Below are 21,114 nucleotides of genomic sequence, written 5' to 3'. Positions count from 1 at the left end.
AAAATCGCGGGTTAGCAACACTGTGTTCGAATAATTCTAAAATCGCGTGTCATCTGTGTTTTATATGTGGAATGTGGATCGCGAATGACAGCCATCATCTTTGTTTACAATCTGAATCGATTCTATTTCAAGAGATATTTCTGCTGTATCACCATTAAATACCAATATATTAAATAATATTGTGCTTAATCAAAGCTAAGATGCTTACAATGCCTACAGTGTCAACTGAGAAATCGAATAAAATATTAAAATCCAGTAGGACATCTACCTGCTGAAGCAATGATTTTATTCATACATTCTTGTTTAACGGCATAGTCCACTTCTAATTTTATTTTGAGATCTTCAAATTAGTTAATCATTTTTATCAACATCACACACCGCTTTTAAATTGTCCGTCCATACCTATTAATAACAATTTCAAACATTTTCAATAGAGAATCCGCGAGTGACAATTTGAATTAACGGGCGCGCTCAGCGGAAAAAAAAGTTTTGGTTCGATGTACATTGTACATTGCTGCTTTTCTTAGCGAAATACGACTCTTTGAGTGTTGCCCTACTTTAGTTTGCTTTACATTGCTACTGACAAGATTTGCTTGACGCACTATACATAAGACTATCTCGGTCGATCATTTCCCCCCACCCCTCATACTTGATCTAGTTATATACTAGATCCATGTTTTCAATCAACCTATTGCTCTAATCATTTGTATTTTACAAAAAAACATCTTCTAATGTTAAAATTTTTATACTACTTTCAAAGTTTGTGATTTGTGACCTTCGAGCAACACCGGCTTCCGACACATCGGAAGGGAGGGGCCCAAGCGATATCTCACCGTACAAATCTTTCTGCCATTTTTCGCGGAGGGAAAGGTGCACACAGTCGCACTTCTCACACTTACATACAAAATCCAATCTGTAATGACGACATAAATACATAGAAAATGACACACGTCAACGAAAAAATCTTGCAAACCTCGATCTCTTTTTGTGTACGGACGAGTGACAAGTGTCACAACACGTACACTAACACATTTTCGTTGAAGTATGTTATTGTATTCTGAGAGATGAGAAGTCGGATTTGTCGCTCGACCGATCCGCAATTTGTACTGAGCGAGCAAAATCGATAAATCCAACAACAACATGAGACTAAAATACTTATAATAATTGTTTTTGAACGTAATTAAACGTATAATATCTAAAAAAAATATTACATGTGAAATGTAACACTTTCTTTTTGTAAATTTGATGTCCCCGACCTCTTTTTATAACAAAAAACCGAGCAAACAGGCATTTTTGTGCAGCAGTGTTCACGCGCGCGTCTGGACTCGGTCTAGTGAAAAATCCAAGTGCAACTAGTTTTATTACCCGCACTAGATTAGATTGACGTGCAAATCTTGTACCTCGGCAGAGGGGAAATAGTGCGAATGCCGCCTCCCTTCCGTGTTGCTCTAAGTTTGTGACAGATGGGAATGGGATGTTTTTCGATTCATTACCGGTATTTTCAATTAACCGATATTCATCGTCCCTTAGAGATCATCTCTAACACATCAACTTGTCTCTGGTTCTTTTTCATGGCTGACGTTCGAAGAACTCAACCGCAGTCATGAAGGTTTATAACATTTATTTTATATTTTTCACTGTTACAAAGCAAAAATAATGCGAAACTGCAATAGTTTATATATCAAACTAAATACCAGCTACAATTTTTATTCAACAAGTGTTGCGATTCCCGGGAATAAATTAGATATTTCCTAGTCGTGTTGTGGAGTGAAACTTTTATCATGTGTTGATTTATTTTATATTTCTCGTTAAAAAGTGAATTAAGTTCAGCTAAAAGATCATTGCTGAAAGTTGTACTCAATAGTAACCCATTTCCGTGCGTTAAATTGTTATTTGTGTAGTGTTTATAACCTCAAAATTGTTTTAGTTGAACGTCTCGTACCCGGCAACGGGATGCCAGAAGTTATTCGAGGTTGTGGATGAGCACAAGCTCCGTATCTTTTACGAGAAGCGCATGGGCGCAGAGGTGGAGGCTGACCTGCTGGGAGACGAATGGAAGGGCTACGTCCTCCGCGTCGCCGGTGGCAATGACAAGCAAGGTTTCCCCATGAAGCAGGGAGTCCTGACCAACAGTTAGTATACAATCCATTTCTTTATATTGTATGATGTTGACCTGAGTAAATTTCATTGTTGTTTACATGCCTAAATTAACTTGGTTAATGATGTCAAGTTTTTAAGGTTATATTTTTCGTAACCCTGAATCTTTTATTATTTTTACTCTATTCTTTAAAGACTAGCAAAAGATGAGAGCAGGGAATAACATAACAGCGCCGAGCAGGAAACCCAGGCTCCAATGCCTGTGTTCTTTTACAAGTGTGCTGGACATTATTATTATTATGATCTACCATGTTTAATCCAATTCATTTTCACTTAAAACTGTCTGTGACTCAGTCGTGGGCCATGTAATATTTTAGGTTATTTTAATGAAAATAGGCCAAATTAGTTATAGGCTACTCACTGTTTAACCATAGTTATGGTTAACTATTAGAACTAACCTACAACAACATTCTGTATTGTTTAAAAATGTCACAATAAATAAAAACAGTTTTGCATTGCAGGCCGTGTGCGTCTGCTGATGTCCAAGGGTCACTCCTGCTACAGACCGCGTCGTGACGGTGAGAGGAAGCGCAAGTCGGTCCGCGGATGCATTGTTGATGCTAACCTGTCTGTGCTGGCCCTGGTTATTGTCCGTAAGGGCACCCAGGTAAGATTATCTTCTTTATTTTTCTTTGGTAGGTGTTTTACAATAACATTACAGTTACAGTGTTCTATAATAAACCATAAACACATAAGAAAAACCTAACCTAAGGTAAAGTTTGTAAAAGTAATTAATTTGTGCTATTAAATCTATTTATTATCTGCACCATCTCAATTTACATTGTATACCAAGAAACTTAATTAAAAATTAGAACATTGTATTCATTTAATTCAAGCTCCCAGTAAAAATGTGGTGCTTAGATGTGTTACATAAATATCCCTGTTCTTACTGTTTCCCAGATCTGCAAATCTGTGTAATTATATGCGGCAGGGTATAACATGACTGGTGTTAAACACAGGCTTGTGGGCTTACAAAGCTCATTTGCATTCCTTTAACACCCAACATTCCATAGATTATAATGTATTCTTTCTACTTGGCTGAGAAAGTCTGTGCTATATCAAAGACCATATGAAATACACACAGGATATTCACATGGTGTGATTACCTAAATAGGTAGGTAGGTAGTGTTTAGAAATAAATAAATAAATAATTTGAAACCAAAGCTTTCCTTTACTTAATACTGAATGATAATAACCAACTTAATAAGTTTATGGCAAAAATTTCATTTTTGGTACAAGCTTTTATCGCTGACTGTACTTTTCTTATGACACAATGAATACTCATCGAGACAATTCTAAAAACCCCTAACACAATTAGGTTGCGTTGTTGTGATGAAACAACAACAAGTTCCCATGGCCATCTCCTGTCTCCATCATCAGATCAGCTCGATGGTACCATAATATTGCATTGTCACCCGATACATGCATGCAAAGTTTCAGCTCTATTGGAAACCGAGAAGTGGATCAAATTTAACTTGCAAGATTTGGTTACCAACAGACAATGGGACAGGTGAAAGTAAATAAAAGCTTGTAAAAAAAAGGAGAACATTTTCACAAGTGAATAGAAACTCGTTTAATTATAAAAAAGAAGGGCTAATTAAAACAGCATTGAATGGATATCAATAATTAAAACACATTTTTATTGATCACAGGAAATTCCCGGACTGACCGACGGCAACGTGCCGCGCCGTCTCGGACCCAAGCGTGCGTCCAAGATCCGCAAGCTGTTCAACCTGAGCAAGGAGGACGATGTGCGCCGCTACGTCGTCAAGCGCGTGCTGCCGCCCAAGGAGGGCAAGGAGAATGCCAAGCCTAGATCAAAGGTGTGTACAAATACAGTGAAATCCATTGTACATTGTACATATAATATCTAAGGATGGGCTAATGGGGCACTAAAAATGGTACTAGTTCAGCGGTGTTAATCACGAATTCCAGCCAATCGTGCACTCTAACGCAACTAGTTGTGACCAATAGCGCGCGTAGTGCGAACTCGTCAACCAATCGCGCGCGTGATGCGAACTCATCAACCAATTGCGTTGTAGCAGTTTCACACCGCTGTACTGGCCCCTGTCATGCCTCATTATTATTGCTAAAGCCAGTCCCTAGATATCTATGTCCATGGTAAAATCTCTATAATCCGCCACTTCGATGATCAGGTATAGATACCCAGTAATCCGGCACTAAAATTGGGGTACAAAATGATCATTCTATATCCTAATTTACTATGTGCACTTACAATATCACACTTCAATCTCAGATAACAGTACAATTTTCTTTGAATTTAGTATTTTAGTTAAATGTATTTCTATGACATACTAAAAAACACACCCAAATAATATGCAGATTTCCAGTAATTCGGCTCTTGTGTCAGCATTAGTGCCGGATAAGTGAGATACAGATCATGATTGTGGGTCATTCTTTGAGAATATGTCTGTGGTTGTGTCTAATTACCATGATTCGTTTTATACTTATTGTATCGGACGCGGCAATTACACCGCTGACATATTATTTGAGAATGACCCACGTCTTACAAGTATGTTATGATGGAGATAGTCCATCATAAAGAATTGACGATTACTACAAGAATTTTCGTACACTGGTCCGCCTATTGCTATCTCTATTGCACGCGCATAATTATATTGCTGTATGCGAGAGTGACAGCAATATTATGCTTACAGGAGAGCCAAATTTCTAGCTCTGACTATCTTCTTTAGGCTGTATCAAAAATATGGTATGGTAATAGAGTTACACCAAGAAAAGTCTGCAGCGATTTTGATAACCCACGCAGGGCAAGTGTTATTTATACGTCATAATTTCACAGAAGTTTGACGTTTAAAATAACACTAGCACTGTGTAGGCTATCAAAATCGCTGCAGACATTTCTTGGTCTAAAAGTAATTTATTTGCCTTTCTTTAAATTTTTTAGATACAGAAAAGTCAAAATGGAACCTGAATCTCTATACATACTAGCTCAATAATCTATTGCCATCTAGGACTGTATTTTATTTTAGTAAGTAAAGAATGCCCTGATTTAAATATTGTTTGCTATTCTCTTAATAGTAGCAAGCAGCAGCATCAGGGAAAAGCATATTAGCATTAGCACCGAGCAGGTAGCACAGGTCTCATGCCTGTGCTCTTTACAAGTGTGCTAAACATTTCAAAAATTAAGAAAGTAGATCATCATTCACCTCAGACTTGTTATTTGTATGATGGATGGAATCCCCAATGGGTGGCTGACGGATGAAAATAATGTCGAACGCCACCTATGTCTGTTTATAAGAAGTTTTGAACTAGAATAGTTCCCTGAGTATCATATATAAAAATCAAAAGTGAGAATATAAGTAAAGTTACAATACTTTTTTTAAAAGTGTCTGGGTTACCGCCGACGGAAATTGTGTAGCAATATAGATTATTAATTTTTAACAATGTTTTCTAAAACATACTTTAAAATAAGCACTGAGAATTTAAGAAAAGTGAGTATTATTTTTACTTGCCTTTAGGGCCAAGCTAACAGGTATGCATACATTCAAAGTACATACGTCCTACCAAATATGACACATAAAAGGCTATTATAGTTGTCTGGATCCGGATTATGTTCTTTCTTTATATTCAATTGTGACGTTCCACGGGAAAAGGTACCTTATGAGGGTTTCTAGTTTCGGAGATATTAAATGTTTTGTAAAGAGGTGAAAAAATGCTCAATTTTTTTTTATTGTGTGATCTGAAACCTTAATGCGTAACGTTTGTTTACTTGTTTTTATTTTTGTTATAAGTTAGTTATAACCCTAGTAATGTCGTCTCAGAGTTTAGTAGAAAAGGTACCTTATGGAAAAAAGATTGAAAATTCCCAAAAAAACTAGTCAATACGGGAAAAGAAGTTTGGTAGAGAACTGTATCAGCATTCTGCAAAACTAATTTGATAATTTCAGTTCTGGTTGGGGCGCCTCGCAAATATTATAACCGTACATAGACCGACATCACAAATCCAAGTAGACTGCTATTATACCAAAGTTACTCTCGTCAAGTCTTTCTTAACTAGAATAATCTTCATTTGGTTTGGTCGCATGCAGTAAATCAGCCATTGGTTTGCTGAAAAATGCCAATACCCGACGCATTACCTTATGGAATATCTGAGGTCATTGAACCTCAATGCCGCTTATCTTCAATAGCAACCGAAATATATTATTGATAAGAAATAGACGATTTATACCATCTTAACCCCAAAATATTATTAGTTTATCCTAACTGTTCCATCATCATCATGCCTCATCCCTTTGGTCCGTTTTCATAACTATAGTTTTCGTAACTGGCTGCCAAAGAAGATTTATTTTTCCTGTTTCATAATTAATTATCAAACAAGAATTCACTTTCTGCTTTCGTAATCGAGTATTTTTTCTTCGTTCGTAATTAATTATCAAAACTTATTACTTTTTCTTTTTTCATAATTGGACATTTTCGTGTGATACACTTAGTACCTTTTCGTGTAAAACGACACAAAATAACTACCGGGCACTGCGTTGAGATTATTGCTCCATTTATGTATTAGATTAGACTAAGAAGAATTATTACGAAGTGAAAATTATATTTTTTGTTAAAGGAAGTTAGGTCATATTTTTCTTTTATTTTACTGTTACTAAGGGTACTCTGTTTTAACAAGCTTTTGTATCTATACAAATCTAGAAAATTAAAGTAGATGATTTACAATATTCGTATTTTTATTTTCTCTAATTTACTGTAGGCAGCTGTAGGGATATCTATGTAGGTACTTTTATTGTATTGTAGGTAAGTTTTTTTTTAATCAAAGTTGGTACAGAAAGAGCCTGGATGTTGCTCTCTTCTCTTTTGTAGTTAATTTACCCAGTCAGTCACTCACAGGGTAAATTGGCAACAAAAGGGGAACTTAACTTCCAAAAAATATATCGAAGTTAATAACGAAACTCGATTACTAAAAGAGTAATAAATTCTTGTTTGATAACTAATTACGAAGCAGCGAAAAATAATTCATATTTCGTAGCCAATCCAGGCGAAAACAGAAAAAAAAATCTTATTTCATAACCAGTTACGAAACTCGATTACGAAACCAGAAAGTAGATTCTTGTTTGATAATTAATTATGAAATAGGAAAAATTAATCTTCTTTGGCAGCCAGTTACGAAAACGGACCAAAGGGCCTCATCATGTAACTTGACCACAAGGTACCTTTTCATTACATACAAATTATTGGTCTTTTTTAAGATTATTATGACGAAGAACTAATTAAATTGGGGGCAGTTTAATGTAAATTAATATTTTCTATTCATAAAAGATAAACTATAATATGATTGATATTTTGTAGTGATGTATTATTAGATTTATTTCCATAAGGTACCTTTTCGTAAATGTATGGAGCAAATACTGTTATTGTTATGTAAGTTTAAAGTGGCATAAGGGGTTAAATATAGTATTTAGTTGGGGTTTTAGGATTTATTTCATTTGAATGACAGAATTTCTTTCATATGTGCTCAGAAAAATTGATTGTGTGTCACATTAAAAGTAAAAATATTCAATTTTGTGATTTATATGAAAAAGTCAGAAAATACATTTTCACCTCTAAATCGGTATTGTTTTTTGCTTAAACTGTCTGTCAGTGTCGTTTTCTAATAGATGAAATTTAAATCTTGAGAGCTCATTGCAATCAATCGTGAAAATGAAATAAAACTTTATTTTCAAGAGATTGGTTAGTATACACATAAATCAGTCGATATCAAAAGTTTCTATTTGCATTACAGAACAAGTCGCAATATTTTTTTAATCTCAGATATATAAGGCATTATTATTTGTAGTCAACTATGTAACTTACTTCAGGAACATAGTTTTTTAGGCGGCTAAACTTAAAACTTCTCTATCGTAAAGTTGCTCATTTCACAACATTATTTTCAAAAAATCATATCTCTGTAACTACGCAACCTAGAAGGTTGATCTTTTGTGTTATCGATAGCTTATTTATTGTAGATTACTGGGGTATGCATAACTCCATACCCGCCATAAGGTACCTTTGACCGTGGGACGTCACAATTAAATACCTAAAAGAATATAAATAGACGCGCGTCTGCGCGGAAAGAGAAAAGTCATAGAATGTATTGGTTCCCTTATATTTCACGACTCTTACTACACCCCACATACTACACTTGAGATTTATTGAATGAATTTAAAAACTTAATATGTATTATATATTCCAGGCCCCTAAAATCCAGAGGCTAGTGACGCCCGTGGTGCTGCAGCGCAGACGCCACCGCCTGGCGCTGAAGAAGAAGCGCCTCGTCAAGCGCAAGGCCGCCGAGGCCGACTATGCCAAACTGCTCGCTCAGAGGAAGAAGGAATCCAAGGTAACTTGACGTTCTTCCTACTCAACAGGCAGATGTACGGGCACCTCGTGCTGTTCTATCTGTATAGATATACCTTTTATTTTATCATTTAGTAATGCATTTAGGCATTCCGCCTAGCCAGGGAACTAGGACGGATATGTCCGACTAATAGACCAATAGTGGGACCGGATTTTTGCACTAAAAGTTTTGATAATTCTAAAGATGAAAAAGTGATACTTATCTGACATGGGACATATTTTTAAGCATATTTGTAAAATATGACGAAAAGTTAGAACGAGCGTTAGATATAAATTAGGTATTTATATATTTTTAGTAATGATTTTTTAATATTGAATTAAAGTGCAATGTTTAAGTTCCATCGTTTATAATATGTATGACGCTTTATAATGTAAAATTATTAGAAATTTTTTTAACGTGCTTCTTAGTCAAACTACAAATTAGCTTATTATTTTGTCGATATTGAATTAAAGTTTAATAAATCCACAACAACATATCTAAATTCTTAAGTTAATAGGCAAGCTAAAAATTTAGAAGAATAAGATATATGCTTTAGAATTAATATGCGTTTTTTGTCCTATAATATCTAATATTGAATTAGAGTCTGTAAAAATAAGTCTATTACTATAAAATAATATACGCAGCCATATTATGGAAAATAAGAAATTTCGGTGTGTAGCTTGCATTGTAATAGTAAAATATATTTAAAAAGGCGCGAAATTCATACATACGCCGCGCTAGTCCGTCAGTGTCGCCGGCGCGGCGCCCGAGACCCTATCATAGCCTACCTATACCTCGCCCCTCGCCTCGCCCCACCTGCCGCTCACAGCACTGTCTGTCTTTTCTTATCATTCATTTGTTTGTTTACTGCGGACATATATAAATTAGATGCGGACATTACGTGAAATGAAAGGGGTCCCTTTGTTTCCCATAAAGTTTTAAGTCATAATGTATTGTTTGTCATATAAGAACCTTCGGGCTCTCGAATTAAGGTTTATTTTTGAATGGCCTTAGGGGTCATCCATTAATTACATCACACGTTTAGGGGGAGGGAGGGGGTCAAGAAAATGTGACATGTTGTGACAAGGGGGAGGAGGAGTCACAAACTTTGTGACGTCACTTTAACTTCATCAGTGACCGAAAATAAATTTAAATTATTTTATACTCTAATATAGGTACATTTAAATAACAAGTTTTTGAAACGTTAATCGTTTTTATTCGTTTAATTTAATTTCTTAATCAGTTTGGGTTATAAAATTACTAACATTTCTTTTGATAAATATTTTGATATAAAATTAAATGAATAATTGCCGATTTCGTTGAAGAAATGTGACGTCACACCAAGGGGGAGGGATTTGCCAAATGTGACCAAGTGTGACAGGGAGGGGGGGAGGGGTAAAAAAACCTAGAAATTCATGTGACGTAATTAATGGACGACCCCTTAGTAGCAGTTTGATAGCGTTGACTCGGCTCGGAGAGTTGGCGAATTGGCGATTCATTCGCCGAGTTAGCGGATCGGATACCAAGTTATCAGTTAGTTTAGTGGCCGAGTTGATTAGGAAGAACATTTGAATTTCAAAATTGTAATAAAAATGTACATGATATTCACAACAATTTTTTACCATAGTTTGTCAAAGGACTGCCTCATTTCAAACATAGAGAGAATCATCATACAGTGGAAACTGGATAAGTGGAATCGCAAGGGACCGGCTGTTTAGTTCCGCTTATCCAGGTTTTCCATTTATCCAGTTTTCCACTTAACCAGGTTCAAATAAAACGTTTTCTCACTTACAGAGGCTCTCGCTAACAGAGGTTGTGAATGCTAGTAATGTCGCTTATAGAGGTCACGTATAGTATGGTCAAATAAAAGATCAAGAAATAAATAATCATCTTTTCTTAAATATGTGTGTATTAACAGAAAATCGGTATGTAATCCTGACTTTAAAAAATGCAATACTGTAAATAATCCACAAGAGTTCGTATACAATTTTCAAAATTTCAAAAACAAAATCAATTAAACAAAATCACTCCTAATATTTATTTATGCAAGAGAAACCAGTATGGTTAAATAAATCAATGTACCGATTGTACTTTAATGAAAAAAATCCGTTATTTTGGTTTGAGTCACATTTTACCAAATTTCTTTCAATATCGAGAATACTGTCGAACACATTTTTGTCTATGTTTGGCTGCGATTAAAAAAAACTCTACAGTGTCTCTATTGCTTTTTCAGTCTGTTATAATTTTTAATTTATCCCGAAGAGATATAATAACTTGATTTTGCGCTTAGGCATTGCTTATCTAACAGCACGGCACCGCACCACGGCTAAAAGAACCAAACTGAACGATTTGTGATCTCATACAAAATACGTAGTTAAAACACGAACCATAATGTTAACGAAACAAACTACCCTCCTTGTGACGGTTTATTAAAATGACAAATTTTATAACGCCGAGCCATTCCACTCATAGAGGTTTCGGAGACGGCTGCTTCCAGTTACAGAGGTAAAAATAAGAAATTTTCGAAAAAATGGATTCCGCTTATAGAGGTCCCAAAATTCCACTTATAGAGGTAATTCGTTGCCAAGGGACTGGAACCGAGAACTTGGGTCCACTTAAAGAGGTTTTCCACTAACCCAGGTTCCACTTATCCAGTTTCCACTGTACTATCTTTGACTTACACTAGTACTAGCACCCAAAAGAAAAGGATGAATATAGTTTTTTGTTTTTATTTACTGACAAATTGGTTTGACCGACTATACCTATTTCTGGTTCCTATTGTCATGTCCTGTCCTATTCAACGTCAATATCATATTATGTATATTATAAACCAACTGCTCAATATTACACGTATACATATTGAATATACAATAAGGTAAGTGACCTCACCTTATTGTATATTCCGTGTCGGCCGTATATGCCTATATACGGCCCACCTTAAATTAAAATGTTTTTTTTTTTAATAAACAGGATATTAAGTATGAAAAATTCACTCAAATAGGTATCTTATTTATTGAAGTTTTTTCATTATACCAAAATAGTTATAAAAATATTACGATACTCTTGGAAAATATACCTTTTATAAAAGTCCTATTGTGGGCCTTATTGAACACTAGCAGGGTATTACTTAATCCCGCAAAAAATAATAATTTTGACAGTAGACAATAACAGATTTTATTGTTTTTAACTTAAGAGTTATACATATACAAATAACAATATTTGGTACTTCACAACAAGAGGATATTTATAATAAGTTAAAAATAATTCTTTTGGGCCTTATTAACTAAAGATATAAAAATTGTCTAGTTTACGCGAAAATAGTAGGTAACTAAAGTCACTAAACATAAAGCTTTATTATTATTATGTTTTAACATCTGGGGGCACGGCAGTGCCCCCGCCAAGACGAGCAAAGCGCAAGGGCACTATCTACCTTTTCTCGAAGCGCTTCGTCGTTTTTTGGAACCCTCATAACTTGGGGTTGGATTATACTAGATAAACAAAGTTCTCGGACTTATTAAGCATATCAATTGCATAGCTCTTATACTTTAGATTTTATTCATATCTAAAAACTTCGATTTCGTCACTGACTCACTCACTTGATGATTATCAATACCTTTAGGGTACTTCCTGAAGTCCTCTAAGAAGCTGAAATTTGATATGTAAGATAGTTTTAGTACACAAACAACAAATAAATTCAAAATCTTGAATTTTTTAATCCTTAAGGGGATGATGAGGGGGTTTAATCTTGTATGGGGAATCAATAATCGCTGAACCGATTTAGTTGAAATTTGGTATGTAGATAGGTATTGTTATGGGGAAGGATATAGAATAGATTTCAATCTCAAAGTTTACCCTTACGGGCTGAAGGCAGATTTCAACCCCAAAGTTTACCCTTACGGGGTGAAGGGTTTATATGGGGAATCAGTAAGAAGTACATTGTGTAACAGATGCCCCCAGATACTTATTTCAGGATTTTTAATAGTAAATCACCCCCAACCCTTTAAATTAGGGGATGGAAGATTGTCATAAGCAACTTACAAAAAGAAGTGAAATCCCACCAAAAACATTTTGATGTAAAATGTTGCCCAGACGAAACCATAAGGCTCGCACAGTCAAAAAGTTATCAGATCTCTTGCCAAGCTTCTAACTCTACAAGCCCTAACTTCACTAGCTCTACACCTTAGTCAAAGTATGTAGCTCGGCCGTTTCGTTTCTACAAGAACTATTGTATGTATAATAAAAAAACCGCCCAAGTGCAAGTCGGACTCGCGTTCCAAGGGTTCCGTACATTACACAATTTTTAACAATATGTTTTTTTTAGTGAAAAGTGAGTAAAATGTCTTTTAAAAACCCGTAGGGATCGGATCAAAAACTAAGTACTTAAGTCCGACTCACGCCACAGATTATACAATAGTTCTTACGAACTGATACTTATCTCTCAAACAAAACGCAAGTACCTACCGTTTTGATACCTACACAAAAATACAATGGAGTGACCTTCAACGCGCCGCTCCCCGCACCGCACGCACCGGCACAACGCTAGGGTTGCTGACGCTTAGAAATGATAAATAAATACCCACTTAAACAGAGGAGTGAAATAAAAGGAAAGCTAAATCTTAAATTATACCTAATATTCCGATTATGCTTTAGTGTTTGCGAAATAGTCATTTTAAAAGGTCATATGTCCCTGCAGTAACCGCAGTGTTTACGCCGTTTTATAAACCGCGCAATAATCCCAGCAAGAATTAGTTTTAAAACTTCGTGTAATTTAAAACCAGATAGAGATTAATGTTACATAGTAAAGAAAAATAATAGAAACCCCATGAATAAAGGTAATTAATTATAAGTTAACCAGAGCAAAAATGAGTAGGCACTTTCCGGTGTAAACTTACTGTCGTTAAAATAAACATTTACCAAAATAAATTAAAAATTTACTACCTATTTCAAATAGATAGATATCTAAATCTATACATTTGTCACACATATTAAACATTACATGTTTAATTAAAGAAATTCAATATGTAGTAGGTAGGTACCTACTACCCGCGCGATTCGAACTTTAAGATATCGCGCCGTTAGACTTCACTAGATATGAAATAGTAAAGATATGTGACGTTCCACGGCAAAAGGTACCTTATGGCGGCTGGCGCTTACGCTTATTATTATCGCCACTCCAATATTCAGTCGGGGCAATGGTACCTTTTGCCGTGGAACGTCACATATCTTTACTATTTCTTATCTAGTGCATCTCTAATTCATTTCCCGAATCCCGCCGTCCGTGTAACTATCGTAAAAATTGACAGTGCGGCGCGCGGTGACGTGCGTACGTGAGCGCGTGTGGCAACCAACTGGCTTGCTTTTCTACCGTGAACGGGAGCAGATTCGTAGGTATTAATCCGAGCTCGCGCAGAGAGTTCCATAGGCCTGCTCACGCTTAGCTCCACATTTCTAATAGGTTTTCCTGTCATCTATAGGTAAAGAGCTAATATGTGTATTTTTTTCATAATAAAAAGACCCAGTAGTTTCGGAGATAAGGGTAATGTTAATTTTTTGCCTGTTTTCTTAAATAACTTCTAAACTATTTATTTTAAAATTATGAAAAAAATATATTTGAGATTCTAATTCTAAAATGAGCCCCTTCATTTGATATATAACAAAGATATAGTTTTTTTTCTTCTATTTATCATTCATCTCAAAAATGACCCCTTTATTTAAATTTATATTACATATTTACTTTACATGTATGTCTTTGGGTTATAGACAAGTTTCAACTTATTAGTCCAGTAGTTTCGGAGCAAATAGGCTGTGACAGACGGACAGCCAGACACACGAGTGATCCTATAAGGGTTCAGTTTTATTCCTTTTGAGGTACGGAACCCTAAAAATAATGATTATAATAAGTTTTTCACCTTATGCCCATGTGGCGGTAGCAAAACAGCCAAGCCACATATTTTGACTAAGGTGTAGAGTTAGTCTTCACTAACTTGTAGAGTTTGAAGCTTATAGAGGCTTAGAGAAGGGGCTTGTAGAGTTTGAAGCTTGGCTCGACAAGAGATCTGATAACTTTTTAACAGTGCGAGTCTTAGGCTTATGGTTTCGTCTTAGCAACATTTTACATGAAAATGTTTTTGGTGGGATAATTTTTTACAGTATAAATATTTCTTCGTAACAGTTAGTATTATCTTTTAACATGATTTTTACTGTACATCTGGGCCCTATTTCACCAACGTGACAGGTGCGACATTTGTCGACATCACTGTTACTGACGTCACAGGCCTTTATAGGCTACGGTAACCGCTTACCATCAGACGAGCGGTGTGGTTGTTTGCCACCAACCAGTGTTGGGCGTAATTAATTACTCGTTTAATTTAATTACATGTAATTAATTACTCGTGTAATTTAATTACATGTAATTAATTACTCGTGTAATTTAATTACATGTAATTAAAATGTTTGTAATTTAATTACATAAAATTTAATTACATGTAATTAATTTTTCTGTGTAATTTGCAATTGTGACTACATTAATTAGTAATTAAATTACTCAATTACTTTTCATTTACCTTTTTAATAATATGCAAATATGAACAAATTTACTTGTAGTAATTATAAAGAAAAACTTTTATGAATTCCATTATACGCTGGATAACGTTATAACATATTTTTTATCCCTGGAATCATACCTTTACAGGGTACTATGTGACAAACCACGTTGAATATGGCGGTCGGCGCTTACGTCGCGTAGCACCGCATTAGTTTGCACGATGCACATCCCTGGTGCGCCGGGTGCGGGCCAGCCCCAACCCTATCCTGTGTGTGATAGCGGACAGACTTGACTGCCCGTATATGAGACACTGCTGCGAAATGCATGTTTCCAGCAGTGTATATATATTGTAATAGTTAATTAGGTACTAACATTAGGAACGTAAGTCTACTAACAAATCTGTATGAGTCCATAGTTGCTCGAAATAAATATTTTTCATTTCATTTTCATTTCATTAGTTAATAGGGCGCCGGTAATAATGACGTAAGCGCCGACCTAAGGTGCCTTTCGGGTTGGACTGTAGCAAAGGGGGGGCTGGGACTTGGACAATTGTCACAAGAAATACGACAGTTGTCACGAAATTCCGACACAGAACTCATTTACTATCATGAATTACCGAAAGTTCTTTGAAATCTTGTGTCAATTGTCATCATTATCATCATAAACAAGAAAGATACCTGTTTTTTGCCGGGTTTACTAATGTGTTGCAGAAAGATTTTTGACATATTTTTGTATTGCATAATATTACTTGGCAGAAATGTCGTTTGGCAGAATTACCTTTCCCATATATCATTTAGCATACAATCATTTCGCAGAGTTTTAAAATCCAGAACCATATTTTGGCATACTGTTGATGATCATAATAGTCTTTTAAACGAGTATTAATTTCGCAGATAAATGTATTGCATAATATTTAGGTAGCATAAAGTTATCAAGATGCATTAAAGTTAATCAGATAACCTAACCTAACCTAACCCACTTTTCTGGTGGCCGTTCGTTTTGGATGAGGTCGCAGTTCTAACCTAACCCACTTTTCTGGTGGCCGTTCGTTTTGTATGAGGTTGCAGTTCTAACCTAACCTAACCCACTTTTCTGGGAGCCGTTCGTTTTATACAGGAGGCCGCAGTTACAACCTAACATAATCTTCTTATCTGGCACAGGTTCAATTTTGTTTGGGGGTCACAGTTCTTACTTAACGTAATCCACTTTTCTGGAAGTAGAAAAACATTATGCCATAATGAAAGTATGCTGCAGGATGATTATGGTGCATAAAATTATGCTAAACCAAAGTCTGCTAAAGTAATCTTCTGCTAAATAATATGCTGCAAAATGTATTGTATGCTTAGTAATAATAATGCAAAGTAATATTTATGCCTAATTATCATTCTACTAAAAGTGTTTCTGCGATACATGTTATGCGAAGTGTATTTCTGACAAACAATATTATGCCAGAAGAGGGGAACCCTTTTTTCCGATATAATAAAGTTTTTTTTTAATAATACAATGATAGTGACAAACAGGAATAAGGCCCGTCCGATGGTAAGCTATAACCGTAGCCCATGGATGCCTGTGACGTCAGCAACAATGTCACGTTGGTGAAATAGGGCCCTGGTGCTACATTACGACACCGGTGCTATAATAAGCACATTAAAACACTCCCTTTGGCCGTGTTTTAAAATTCGTCATTCGTTGCAAAATTTCAATTTTTCGCACTTCTATCGTAAATAACTACCTATGTATTAATAAAAAAAGTTACCTATATAAGTAAGTAGTTACTGCCTTTAAAAAGTATAAGTGTCTAAATGTTATTAGACTTTTTGATTCTTTAAAACGTCTTTAGGTCAATAAAGCAAGTGAAAAATTATTAGAGTTAGACCAAGAAAAGTCTGCAGCGATTTGGACAGCCCACGCAGTGAAGGTGTTATTTATAAGTCATAATTTCATAGAAGTTTCTTCAAATCGGCCTTATTAATGAGAGATTAAAAATATTCAAAATTATCTAAAAATATTTTAATCTATTATTTCATCTCATACGTTCAATAAGGCCCGGGACTGGACCTTTTTACCTGCACTGACAGTGGATCTTCTTAGCAACAAGTACAAATTCAGAATAATAGGGAGCAACTGCTATTTTTGAATGCTGGGCCTTGTTACCCGCCGGGCCTCATATGCCTGCACCTCACCTACCTTATTTATTTGTTTTACAAGGGGAAAATTTGTTGATTAATCATGCTAATATTGATACCCAAACAAGCGAAACATTCTAAAATTGAACCACAAGCGTAGCGAGTGGTTCGTAAAGTTGAACCTCGAGCGTAGTGAAGGTTTCAAGGGACGAGGGTTAAATAAAATTTTCACTACATCAGCTCGTAAAGGCCCTCTTGATTGTTCGAAACGGATAAGAAGAGTGGCATTTAATTTGATGCACATTTTGAGTTGTTTCCGTAGGTATACTCGTAAAGCTCAGTTGGTTGGTAAAATTGACTTTAAAATGATAAATATTGAATAACGTTAGTTTGAAATTGATTTAAATGATAAAGTAAATATTATCGGAGATATATATATCGGATATCGCTCTTAAACAAAAAATATATGTCGCTAGTCATTTATAACCTAAAAGCGCCAAATTACGCAAAATTATATTGAAATGACACCTGTCTATTGAATTTGAAGAATACTTTAACAAGGGTGGTTATCTGTATGACAATGCACCTAAAATAATTTTCAAATGTATCTATTATTTCTATACTTAACACGATAACGAATTCTACGTAAACCAAACCGCGGGCAATCCCTAGTACATATAGAAATAAATAAGTGTAGGTAAGTTTCCATTAGTGTACCTACTATTAACAATATAACTATTTACCATTGATAATAATTTTATAAACGTTTTGCGTATTTTTTACGGGCACCGCGCTAATCGCTAGCCCGCCACCGTCGATCGCTGCCTCCTGCCACGGCGCACAGCGCGGCGCGCGAAAACGCCGCGCGTTTGAAATGTAACTCAATATAAGCGCGGAATGCATACTTACGTATCAGTATTTAGTGTCGCCGTGATTTTATATTTCTAATATTTTGTGTGGGAACTAAGATCTTTATTATGACCGTGTAATATTAACTCTACAAACTTTAATTCAATATTGGCTATACTGCTTAACCAGAAATCAATATCTAGACAAGCACATTGTCTACATTTCTAATTTTTTACAAGTATACTAAGTTGATAGATAATATCGTAATTTTACAATATCAGCTACTTTAATTCTTTATTGACAAAGTAATTCGTGTTTTTACGTTCACCAGAAAGCAGCTGTTCCAGATTTCTAAAAACCGAATATTGTGAATAAATTAAAGTGTTATTGAACATGTTACAGTTTTTTGTAACTTAAATTTTATATTTACATAGTTATTTAGCAAAATTGAAATATTTAAATATGGCCGAACGCTCCACCTATAATTTTCTAATATTTTACATAAATGTTATTTAACATGCATGCAATAACATATCAAAAAAGAAAAAACTTTAATGTTATCAAAACCCATTTTTGTTCCACCGCTGGTCTATAAACCCTCCACAGCAATGGTGACGGTGAACACGCGATCGCAGAGCATTCCACCAGTAGACATACCTCGCCCAAGGCATAGCACTTACGAAGTGCGTTTTCCTGCTAATTATACAGAACGCGCAGTAATTTCGCCGAGAGATAGTGTAAACAATAGTTGAAAACTGAGGGCCAGCCAGTGTGCATCAGATAACGCAAAAGGGTTTCTTCGTTCTATCATACGAAAAGACACTTGTATGAAGGCAAAAGTAGTGACAGCTGATATCATATAACCATGATTCAATTTATGGAGATTATATCCTGCTGTAAGATTATGTGCTGTTTCTTACCCCTCGGCATACTGTCAATGTAAGCTGAGATATTAAAATAGCCACACACACACACACACACACACACACACACACTAGAGTAATTATCTTTCTGCGGGCATTAATGACATACTTTAAAAACATACCGCGCGGTTAAAGCGAAGCTGTTAAAACACGAAATGACGTCAATATCTTACCCATTTTCGTAAGCTGGATGTAACAAAAAATCGCAATATTTAAACTATCTTCCAAGCAATATGGTGGAAATCATTGTGAGGGAACCCGACTATTCCTAATGAAAGCCTAGTTTCCTTTCGATCGAGGTTGGAAGTTTGGAAGGTCCGATTTTTCTTTTAATGGCGCAGTCGAGATTGCGCCCGTGAAAAAATTGCTTGGTAACGCAGCGGAATATTCCAAACTCGCGTGCCGTGGTAAATTTTACCATTTTACCATTAACACTTCAGTGCCAAGTGCCCCATTTCCAATACAAAATGAACACACCTAGCGTGTTCTTGGTTCGTGAACGTGTTTACTAGAGTTAACAATCCAATATTAATTTTTGATTTTTTTTTCTCAGGTCCGCCGCCAAGAGGAACTCAGACGCAGGCGCTCAGCTTCGATTCGGGATTCCAAGAGCTCCGACAAGAGTGCTCCCCAAAAGTGATCAACTCATAAATAATAAAAAAAATGTAAAACCTTAATATGTGTGTGTTTTGATTTAATACTCACCCTTAGGCCAGGAGGCGCTCGTTAGTAGGAACCAAAGAATATAATACTCACTAGGAGAAGAACGATAACTCCATACAAAAAAATGTCCCTTTCAAAAGTTCGTTTATACTACTAGCGCTCTGGTAGGATACCATTGTAATGAGAATTGACAACCCGTTTAGCCTAGCGGGTATTGGCAGTAATCCTGTTCAGGAAGCTAATGGTCCTGGGTTCGAATCCCGGAGAGGGAATTTCTTTTTGTATTTTTCTTTTTTGTTGGGGTCAGGTTTTTAAGAGCCCATCAACGTGCACACTAGCACCACTGCTGAATAATCGTGATTATTTAAATTTAGCGACAGGTATTTCAAAAAGGGGGCCGCTACTGACTGTATTGTGCATTTAAGTACCTTTTGAATACACCAAACTAGTTTTTATGTTGCTGGATTCGTCGATCTATGAGCTCAAAACAAAAACGGCCGTTTTAACTTTGGACGCGTAGATTGACGAATCCAGTAACATAAAAACTAGTTTGATGTATTCAAAAGATACTTAAATACACAATACAGTCCGTAGCGGCCCCCTTTTATAAATACCTGTCATTAAATTTAAATAATCACGATTATTTAGCAGCGGCGCTAGTGTGCACGTTGATGGGCTCTTAAATTAGCATATCACAAATAAATAAAAAAATACGTTAAAAGGTAATGATTAGGTACTATATTTAGAAATTCGTCAAATATAAAAGGTAACAAAAAAAGTATATTAAGATATAAATATTTTCATTTCTATTAGGATTACTGTATATATGTTAGGAGCAATACATATGAATACATACATTGATATGGCAAATGGTTACAAGTTGTTATTACATCTATCCGGTTATCGGACATTTTCTGCTTCACAGCTCCGCGCAGCGTTCTTGGTCACCGGGATACTAGTCTGGATATGCGGCAGATACGTGCCCTTTGAGCTTTTTCCAAGGAATCATATGACGGCCCAGGATTATAGTGTTATCTCACGCTCAAGCTGATTCCCTCTCTAAAACAAAACAGTCACAAATTAAACAATATAATCTAACTGCCTAATTACTAACGTCGCTAATTGCTACCGGGTCTAAATTTACCAGCTTAAACAATGTGAGGTTTTACATCTATGATGAATTTTGATTAAAATTTCGGACGCGATATAGCGTCCGTGGGACTTACGGGGATAGTTAGATTAAATTATTATATTTGAATTTGGCAATTAGTACGCTCATTTTTATTTAAAGATTAATATATGTATTTCTTACCTAGAAAATATCGCTGTTTCTGGTTTACTACAACGGTTTAAATTTAACTAAGTCTGTACGAAGACGCATTTAGATATGTTGCTCGTACATATGAATAGTTTTTATTTTTAAAATTAATAGGTAAATAAATATATTTCAATAAATATTATTTCAGTAAATAATATATTTCAGTGAATAAA

The 21,114-nt window shown here is 35.5% G+C and overlaps 2 protein-coding genes across 2 annotated transcripts in view; both read left to right on the top strand.

Annotated features, from left to right (window-relative positions):
* LOC134798730 (ubiquitin-like modifier-activating enzyme ATG7) overlaps window positions 1–21,114 on the top strand; it is a 441,738-nt gene that overhangs the window by 376,438 nt on the left and 44,186 nt on the right. The gene's annotated exons all lie outside the window — the stretch shown is intronic.
* LOC134798644 (small ribosomal subunit protein eS6) lies at window positions 1,475–19,637 on the top strand. The gene is made up of 6 exons (XM_063771010.1): window positions 1,475–1,609; window positions 1,928–2,132; window positions 2,619–2,764; window positions 3,810–3,980; window positions 8,375–8,521; window positions 19,514–19,637. Exons 1-6 carry the CDS (start codon window positions 1,604–1,606, stop codon window positions 19,598–19,600), a joined length of 762 nt encoding a protein of 253 aa, XP_063627080.1. The 5' UTR covers window positions 1,475–1,603; the 3' UTR covers window positions 19,601–19,637.

Source organism: Cydia splendana, chromosome 17, assembly GCF_910591565.1.
Source record: "Cydia splendana chromosome 17, ilCydSple1.2, whole genome shotgun sequence".
Taxonomy (NCBI): domain Eukaryota; kingdom Metazoa; phylum Arthropoda; class Insecta; order Lepidoptera; family Tortricidae; genus Cydia; species Cydia splendana.
The sequence above is the reverse complement of the archived record's forward strand: the minus strand, read 5'-3'. Positions and strand labels throughout refer to the sequence as shown.